Source organism: Erythranthe guttata, chromosome 8 (assembly GCF_056151865.1).
Source record: "Erythranthe guttata isolate IM_541 chromosome 8, IM_541, whole genome shotgun sequence".
Classification (NCBI taxonomy): Eukaryota; Viridiplantae; Streptophyta; class Magnoliopsida; order Lamiales; family Phrymaceae; genus Erythranthe; species Erythranthe guttata.
In genome coordinates this window covers 19,648,692-19,658,835 of record NC_142540.1, presented here as the reverse complement: position 1 = coordinate 19,658,835, position 10,144 = coordinate 19,648,692, and the positions used below count along the sequence as shown (strand labels likewise).

The 10,144-nt window shown below is 31.5% G+C and overlaps 1 protein-coding gene across 1 annotated transcript; it reads right to left on the bottom strand.

Moving 5' to 3' along the window:
• Positions 1 to 5,418: 5,418 nt before the first annotated feature.
• On the bottom strand, positions 5,419 to 7,379 carry LOC105970444 (uncharacterized). The gene is made up of 2 exons (XM_012995266.2): positions 6,216 to 7,379; positions 5,419 to 6,087 (listed from the first exon to the last, which is right to left on the bottom strand). Exons 1-2 carry the CDS (start codon positions 6,740 to 6,742, stop codon positions 5,718 to 5,720), a joined length of 897 nt encoding a protein of 298 aa, XP_012850720.1. The 5' UTR covers positions 6,743 to 7,379; the 3' UTR covers positions 5,419 to 5,717.
• Positions 7,380 to 10,144: the final 2,765 nt, after the last annotated feature.

Sequence of the window (10,144 nt, the reverse complement as noted above, 5' to 3'; positions counted from 1 at the left end):
TTTTTGTTTATAATTTCTAAGAAGCAAATCCCAATCTGTAAATAAATATAACTCATAATGTTATACAATATAAAAAAAATGGAGACAATACATATAAGAAATGAGTACAAACATATCTTAACAGTAAACTAAATTGTCGAAACACAATATTCCACTTCAAAATTCCTCCAAATTGTACAATTCGAAGAAAAAAAACAAGGGTTATCAAACTCCAACGAAATAATTTTTTTTACTCGAATGTTAGGGTTTAAGATTGAGCGAAAACTAATTTTCGACAACTACGCAGTTTTTTTAGAACAAGAAACCGAACTTTCAAAATAAGGTACGCAAAGGCTCTGAACTAAACTGCAACATGAGTTTGTCGAAATCTTCTCCTTCTCTTACTTCTTCATTGATCCTCCTGTCTTTCTCGTCTCGGTTTCTCTCCCGGGAATACAGAACGTCGTGACTTACAATGAGTTCGAAACAAATGGACACATATATAAAGTTGTTTTACTTACCACCAGTCCACGTGTCACACTCTCATTTGTCCTTAGGTCTAAGCAAAATCTCTTATCATTTGATTCATTCATGTGTGTATTGTGTTGTTACACAAAGTGCTCCATATCTGCATGTTCATAAAAAAAACACTGCACGTGACATATTTCACAAACCAATGAAATTGGAGACCAACAACCACAATCCATAATTCAGCACTGCTTATCTATTTGATTTGAATTTCAATTTTCTTAAGTTATTATACAAGGCAAATTATAGCCACCCCTGTGATAAAGCTCAAATTACGAAAATACCCCTCATGTTTGCATAATTGCATGATTACTCTCCTAACTATGTATTATCTTACGAAAAGACCCTCATTCAATAGGTAAATTTGATACTGGAATATTGGACGTGTAAGACGATATAAATAGTGTTGAGGGATGGTTGTAATTACCCAAACATGAGGGGGGTTTTCGTAATTTTCGGTGGTTTCATAATTTTTCGGTTCAATATTAAATTAATAAAGGAGATATTTCGATAATTTCAAGGACTATATAATATATTATTAACAAATTGTGACAATGGCAATTTCAATGAGATTCATCTATATATAACTTTCAGTTAATAATCACATGGCATTAATGGCTGTTCATCACACACACATATATATATATATATATATATATATATATATATATATATATATATCGACGTACTTGTTTAGGTTATATAGTAATTCCTTACTTCAAAATCAGGCAATCTCAAATTCCCACATGCATCACCCTTCTCATCATCATTAATTATTATTGGTGGTTGTGTTAGATACTATTTACATTTAATTTGTACACTGCTTTATTTATTTATTTACCAGATTGAATTTCCAGATCAAGTTACTGCTCTATCATATGATGTGTCAGTGAGCCCGATTATGTGTCAAGATCGCTCGGTAAAAGCTCGTTTCAGCTTGTTCGTTAACATAAGAGATTAAATTTTGATCGGATGAGCCGATATTTAATATAAAAATCGGATTCCACTAATTTTTTGACATGTGACACTCTTAAGTCTTAACTCTTAATAAATCACGTTGTTATAATTAGGGTTAGAGGGGTTACGTATTCTGCTGCGGTCTTTTTTTTTTTTTTTTTTTTTTTTTCCAATTATTAGAATCCTAATTATATATTTATTTAAACTATCCACGTGTCAATCATCCTATGGCATCCGATTTTCCTATTAAAACAGGTCATCCGGTCTAAAATTGCACACTTAACATAAAGAACCAAGTTTTTAACATATATTTTTGTTCAATAATTAGCTAAGAATTTCAAAAATGATGAAATATATACAAAACGTCACTTGAGTTCGATTCTTGTTTAGTTCGATTAAAGCTCATTCGAGCTCGACTCGATCTACTGCTTATCAAAATAAGTCAAACACAATTAAAAAATTCGATAAAAGATCTAAAACAAATTGAACATACATGCGTTCGTCTCAACTAGTACCTATCTCAAAGAAGTTTCATAAAAAATGATTTGAACGTAGAGGGAAAAAAAACATTTTCAAAACACGAAAGTGAAAAAACGCGTTTTCTATTCCCCTCTTTTTCTACGCTCACACTATGAAAAGCGCAAAAGCTTAACAAGGATGCAAGAATTAATAACGTCTTATAATTAATAGAATAAATGTCTTAATTAGTGCATACGTATTTGAATTTAAACAGAGCTTTATTCTTTTTATTAGCAAAAATAATATTAATATTAGTAATATTTATCATAGTAATAAATTAAATTAAATTAAAAAATTATAAAGCAAAGCTTAATCACATGAGAAAAAGCATATGTGAAAAGGGCAAGATTCTCTCTTCTCACTTTGCTATAGAATTAAAGCTCCTTTTTATTGCAACTTTGATAATTATAAAATTTGTAACTTTAATTGAGTTTTTTGCCAACTTCGGTTCGATAAACATATATCCCATTAAATTTGTAACTTCGGGTCGAATTTTTTACCGACACTTTTGAAATCGAGTTCATCGTACAAAAATTGTCTAGTGCGATTTACATTTCTCGTATAATTTGTGAACTTCGGCACGGCAATGTTATTCATTCAATTTTCATATATGAATTTGAAAAAAAAAAAAAAAAAGTTGGTGCAATTTGTTCAAATCATTAATGGCATCCAACTGACTTGTCTCTCTCGGTTGTGGAAGCATATAAAAAATATAATAATAAATAAATAAATTATTAAATAAATAAATTATTAAATAGGTAAAGATATGTCACTTTGACCTGAAAATGACATGACTTTGCCAAATTTTCAAAATCAAACTAATAAGGAGACAAAAGCATCATTAATTTCTTGCCGTTGAAATAGTTGTCATGGATTAAGAATAATTTAAATCATAGCCCTCAATATATTGCAATTAATTATTATTTATCTTCTATTGTAACATCATTCATGTAGGCTTAGTGTATATTATTGGTATTGTTAATTTATTTATTTAGTTAGTAAAACTAGCCATGATTAGGGGTAGAAATCGGGCGAAATTGATCAGAAATGGTTTTTTGTTGAAAATTTTCCGTTTTTTTTTCGAAGTAAAAAACAGGTTCCAATTTTCGTCTTCATAAAATTCGGGATGCAAGAATTCATTCCGATTTTGGGATGCATATGAACTAAAATTGGATTGGAAATTGAAAATTTTGGGAATTTTATATACAATTCAGATTCCGTCTCAAATAAATTCGGAAAAAATGAAATTTCGAAACTTTGAAAATCGGAATGAAAAATATGGTTCTAAATTTGAATATTTCAGATCAAAATTAGTTAAATTCAGAAATTTCATTCCAATCAGTTAAACAATCGGACATAGATGTTTGGTTGGTCCAATAACTTCTCGGTCCTTGTCTGTAATTACAAAAAAAAAAAAAAAAAAAAAAAAAAACCTCTAATATGGGCTAATCGAGAAAATAAATATTATTGTAAGTGTAACACTCATGTTCCATGAGATTATTTAAAATAGTGAAATTTAATTAGACAAAATTGGAGCTATCTCAATTTTTAAAAATAAAAAATAAATATATTATCTAAGTGAAGTGGTCACACACACACACACATGATGGATAACAAAGGAATTTAATTAAATAAATCAAATAAACTAAAATTCCTCACCTCTTTTCTTTATCAAAGTCGTACGATGGATGCTGACCCACCAACAACCCCTATAACATGCTCTACTCAATTATATCTCTCCATCTCTTCTTGTCTTTTCTTTTTATTTAAATAATAAATTAAATTAGTAAAAATAAAAAAAAACAAGTGTATTTAATATTTTTATCTATTTACCATCTTTAAAATTATAAATCTTTTGTTGTAAAATAATATATATTTTTATTTGAGTAATATATATGCACACTAAATTAAGTAGGGGTGGATTCGGTACGGTTGCCAAACATTTGGCTCAATACCGTATACCTACCGTACATTGCGGTATTGAAAAATTTCATACCGTTACCGTACCAAAAAGTTCGGTATACCAATGTTCGGTATACCGTTATTTTCGGTACGGTACAATCGGTACATGGTACTCTACCGTATTTGGTGATGTATCAAAGATTAAAGAACAAATGAGTTAAAAATATACATATATATCCCAATTGAAAATAGTTCTAGTTACTCTTGTATGAGTTGTATTTTATTTTCTAAGAAGGTCCGGTGTATAATCGGAATAATTAACATAATTTGCTTCATTGAAACAAGAATATATGCCATAATAATGTAAATGTTGTTTAATGGAACAACTAGGTATTTGTTAGGAACTTGATTGTACTTAATAATTATTACATACACTAAATACTTTACAAATGCTATACATATATGTAGGTGAAAAAATAAAATATTCATACATCATATATAATAAAATTAGTTGGCTATAGGGAACATAAAAGACAAGTTCAATTGCAAAATTCAACTTGGTAGGAAAAAAAAAAACAATGCACTACCACTAACTTAAAGGAAAAATAATTGTTGCCATTTATAAGATTCTAAGTAAACAAAATAGAATTACAAAAAATAATATCGAAAAAAATATATTAATCGGATTAAAATGTAAATTGTGGTACGGTACGGTACTACCGTGGTATTAGAAATACAATACCAATACCGTACCATATTGTAATGGTACGGTACTAATACCGTACCATAGACAATGGTAACCGTTATTTCGGTAATTTTTCGGTAATCCTTGGTTGGTATACCATGGTATATGGTAATCGGTATTTTTTTTCCAGCCCTAAAATTAAGTGATTAACAAAGTTCAATCAATTATTTGAAATAAGAAATAAGCAATGTTATCAAAATCGAATCGGGTATGGAATCGGACGACCATTTGGATAATGGTTCCATACGGTCGAATCGGTTCAAACCGTTTTTTTTTTTTTTTTTTTTTTTTTTTGATTTTTTTGGTTTTATTAATTTTAATATTTTAAAAATACTATTTTCTTAATTTTCCTCATGTTATTTTCACTTTTATTCACGTCATCTCATTTTTACTACGTTTCTTTTGGTTTCACTTTATATTTTCCGGATCGGGCAATCCGCACCCCTATTCGACCATCCATGATCAGATCCGGCCGTCCACAATTAATTCCGTGAAGGCTTGCTCAGATCCAACCACAAATAACCAATTCTACCGGTGGTTTGAGCTGTTTTAACCGAAAATCGGGTTCATTGACCAATTCGAACTGAATTTTAGTCATTTGACCACGTTTTTAAAGGTCAAACATGACCGCCCCTTCGAACCGGTTCAACCGACCGATCCGATTCTAACAACATTGGAAATAAGGTTCGTGGACTAATTAAAATTTAAAACTACTTGCAATCACTAACTTAAAAGTTTCATAAATTATTAAAAGCACCAAATAATTTGAACTAATAATAAGACATATATAGCATAAGAGTACCATTTTATTTCACTTCGTGACAAAAAATATTTACAATTGATATTAAAAAAAAAAAAAAAAAAAGTACATATTTAATACAGTAATAATTCCTCCCTCTTACAAAATGTATATCTGGTTCCACTTCGTATCCCCAGACAATTTCCATTTTTTATCAGTAAAAAACAAAAATTAAAAATCCATTTTATCTTATCCATAATTCCGATTTTCTTTTTTCTTTTTTTTAATTTAATTTAAAAAAAGAAAATCAAAATATTTTCTCTCTCAATTTTAAAAATCAATTTAATGTCAACAGAGGTTGTTGAATCTCCAATCCAGTCTCACTTCACCGGGGCCCACGTAGTGCTGACGTGGCTTCCGGAAGGAGACGATGTGGCTGCCGGCCATGAACGCCGTCACGCGCTCCGACACCCTGATATCCTCCATCCTCAGCTCGTTCAATCGCTGCACGTACTCCGGCGCGTGGACCAAGTCCCACACCACCGCGACGCCGCCGGGCTTCAGCACCCGCACCACCTCCCCCAGCACCCTCATCCTCTCCGCCGCCGCCGCGGCGGTCTTCTGCCCGAACTCCTTCCCCACCGTGTGCACGAATACTGCCGACACCACCACGTCGAAGTATCCGTCGCTGAACGGCAGCGTCCTTGGGTCGCCGGGCCTGCACTCACGGCGGCGCTAATTGTTAGAGTTCAATTTTATTACTAATAATTATATTTTTGAATTTTTCAGATTAAAAAAAAATAATTAAAAAATAATAATTAAAATAAATTGGTTGTTGAATTTTACCTGCAAGTGACGTACTTCTGAACGCCCTCGAGAGCAGCGGTTCTGAGTGTGTGGTTCGGGCTGAGGGTAATGTTTCGGGTTTGGGTCGGGTTAAGCCCGACGACTCTGCCGGAGGATCCGGATTTTTTGAGCTGGAGCGCGACGGCGTTGAGGAGGATGCCGCGGCCGCAGCCGAGGTCGAGTGCGTGTTTCACGGAGGACCAGTCATTGACGGAGGAGACGATGCGCTGCGACATCTCCCAGTGGAGCGCGACGGCGGAGTAGAAGAAGTTCGCCGCGGCGAAGAAGAGGCAGACGGCGGAGATGGCGGTGACGGAGCCGGTGAAACCGGCGGCGAAGCGGGCGGCGGCGGGGGCGGCGAGGAAGCGGTGGTGCAGGAGGAAGCAAATTGGCTCGAAGTAGATGAGGAAGACGACGGAGAGAATCGAGAAGGCGACGGCGTGGAGGAGGAGGAACAGCGGCGTTTGCCACTCGTCGACGCCGTAGATGGCGTAGATCTGCGTCCAATCTCTGCCAGCTTTCCCCATTTTGATCACCTCAAAAAAGTGATTTTACCACAATCAGATCCAGGAAATTAATTTATTATAATTATTATTTATCATACAGAGACGAAAATTACAATACTGCCACTTCTCCAAGTAAAGAAAACTAGAGAGAGAAAGATGAGAGAGAAAGTGTGTGTGTGTATCTCACACTATATTTATATTCAGTAATAATGAAGCAGAAAAAAAATGGTGGTAGTACTAATCACGAAAAGCAGACGGATGATAAGATTGATTCTTATAATGAAAGAGATGATGTATATATATATATATGTGTGAATCTTTTTTTTTTTTTTTTAATTTTTATCTCTCTAGGTTACGGAATCACGCGTTTTTGTGATTCGTTTGTTTTAGAGAGAGAGAAAGAGAAGAGAGAGAGAGAGAGGGGGGAATGGAAAGTTAGTTATTTTGGGGTGTGAGTGAAAAGCAGAAACTTATGAGTAGAGTTGTTCCTTTTATTGTTTTCACGGTGAGTGGGGAATTGAAGTGCGGTACTACGCACAGAAACAAATAATTGACGTCTAGTTATTGTTCTGTTATGGCGCAAGTGTGTGAGTGTGTGTATGTGTATCTATTTACTTATCTTGTATCTATCTATCTATCTACTAGTGGAAGTGGTGGTATTGGGCTTGCTTTTATTTATTCATTTTCATATATACTTCTTCTCATTGGTAATTTTATCTTAATGGGGGCATATAATATGAGTTCAGCTGGACTCAATTTTTGAAAATGAAAGCTCGATGAACTTGGGATCGACCTCGAGCTTGCCATGTTGGACTCCAACTTCAAAAAATATACAAGTTCAATCTGATCTAGACTTGTTTACATAATTTATTTTACTCTCTCTATTCCATAATATCTGTGTATTTTGAGAATTTCTTTTGTTTCATATTATCTGTCACTTTACAATTCCAATGCTGCATTAATTGCTTATTTTTCAATTTTACCCTATTAATTATATAGCACTCTTCCTGCATTAATTAATAAACAAGGATATTTTGGTCCATCAATATCTATTTTTTTTAAAATCAAGACATATTTATTGAGATTCTTAAGAATTGTGCCAAGGTGAAAAACGACACCTATTTAGGAACAGAGGGAGTATATAAGTATGACCAATGAGCAAAGATATGATATTTTTCTAGAGTTTGGAATTTTTTTATTTTTTTTAAATAGATCTGAGTTTTCTTTGGCTTATAGTTATATATTTTTTTAGTGTTTCTTTGTTTCTTAACTTATGATCTCAAAAGTATATGTGAATAAGTTAACCTGGATTTGTGTTTTTAATTTTTTATTAGTAATTGTCATCTAAATTTAGTTTTTAAGACCATTTCATACAGTTTACAAAAATAAGCTAAAAAATTGAAATGAAAGATTATTTGAACTAAATGCCCTAATTGGTAAATTCAATTTGTCGTGAGAAAATTAATTAGAACCATTTTCCAGTGGACATATATAGTTAAGTTTTATTAAAGAAAATAAATAAAGTTGACTTGGCCTAATTTCATCTGATTTGTAGGCAATTTTTTGTATCTTAGTTCATTGAATTCAAGGTAGACGATTCATTCCGCCAATCAAGGGCCAAACTTTGGTCAAAGTCAAGCCAAGATCAAAAGGAGTATTATTTATTATTATTATTATTATTATTATTATTATTATTATTATTATTATTATTATTATTATTATTATTATTATTATTATTATTATTATTATTATTATTATTATTATTATTATTATTATTATTATTGTTTTTTATTTCTTTTAATTTTAATTATTTTTTAAATTTCTTTTTAATTTATTTGGCAAGGCCAATTCCTTAGTCCTCATATTGGGGGAAATTAAAATTAAACGAGCGCGTTAAACCTGAAGGCTAATTCCTAATCCTTGGATTTATAATGTGTTTGGCTAAGCTTATAAGATGTTAAAAGATCCCTAAGTCCTCATATTTGGTAATTTTTTTAAAAAAAATCTTAATTTTTTTTAAAATAAACTGTTGAAGACCAAATAAGATCTTTTTAAATAAGTACCTCTAGCCCACCTTTTTATTTAAGATCTGATTATGAGTAAAAATAGGAAATAAACTCATTATCCAAACACTCTAAAAATTAATTATAAAAATAAGATGTAACGACTTATCGGCTCTAAAAACATCTTATCATACGTAAGAGCTTATCAGCTGTTTAAAATAAGCTTAGCCAAACACCCTCTTAATCACGACTCAGTTAACTAATGTTTTTTTAAAGAGGACAATATCTTGTAGGAAGTCACTCTACGATTATTAATTTATCATGAATCAGTCAATTAATTGTATGATACAACTTTCTTTTTTTCTTATTTGAATTTTATGGAGATCAATTCAAATGAATTTTATTTTAATTAATACTGAAACAACAATGCCTTAATCCGGCAGGATTAAGTAATCCATCGTTGGCGACGAGCAGGATAAGCCGGCCAAGTCAAGTCTGGGTATTACTTTAATTTATTAAGGTGTAAAGCACGAGGAAAATTTATCTTAATTAGCAATTAATTTCTTTCTGATTTAAATAATCAATCCGAATAAACAAACAAACTTACAAATGCTTGTAATATACGAGCTTATGGCGGCTTATTAATGGATAAAAATTAAAAAACATTTTATATAGTATTTAAATAGGGTCTATTAGATATAACCCCCTTAAACATTCAAATAATAGGGGTAGACCCAAATTTAAATTTGCCATTTTGATAAAAGCCCAAGCTTTTCGTAATTACATAATTACCCTCAATCAAATCCCACAAATCCCGTTACTTTACCTTTTTAAAATTAATAGACTATCTCATATCTTTTAATAGACTATCCCATGTATCTAATTCGACTATGGGTTTAATTAATTGACTATTGGAAAAATAATAATATATATGGAAACTGAATAATATGTTTGTTTGAAATACTAATCAATTAGGGTAATTTTCCTTATTATATGAAAACGATTAGGGTAAATAATAATATATATGAAAAAATAATAATATATATGGAAACTGAATAATATGTTTGTTATACTAATCAATTAAGGTAATTTTCCTTATATCATGTAATAGGCTATCTTATTGATCTAATTCGACTATGGATCTCGTTAATAGAGTATGGATCCCGTATTATTCAACCACATAGTATATTAATAATTTCAATATAGTACATTAATCTGCTGTGATAGTATATTACGGTTATAGTATTGATATGAAATTGTGTTACAAACAATATACCACTGAAATGACAAGAACATTGAGAACAACACCAACGTAAAGTATTCCACATAACCAATAAAATAGTACATTAATAATCTCATAATTTCAATCTAGGGTTTTGATAAAATACATAAAACACATCATAACACAATCAAACCAATA

Coding starts and splice junctions, on each gene's coding strand:
- LOC105970444 (XM_012995266.2), bottom strand. CDS start 6,742: ATGGGGAAAGCTGGCAGAGATTGGACGCAGATCTACGCCATCTACGGC. Junction 6,088..6,215: donor CAGAAGTACGTCACTTGCAG/GTAAAATTCAAC, acceptor CCGTGAGTGCAG/GCCCGGCGACCCAAGGACGC.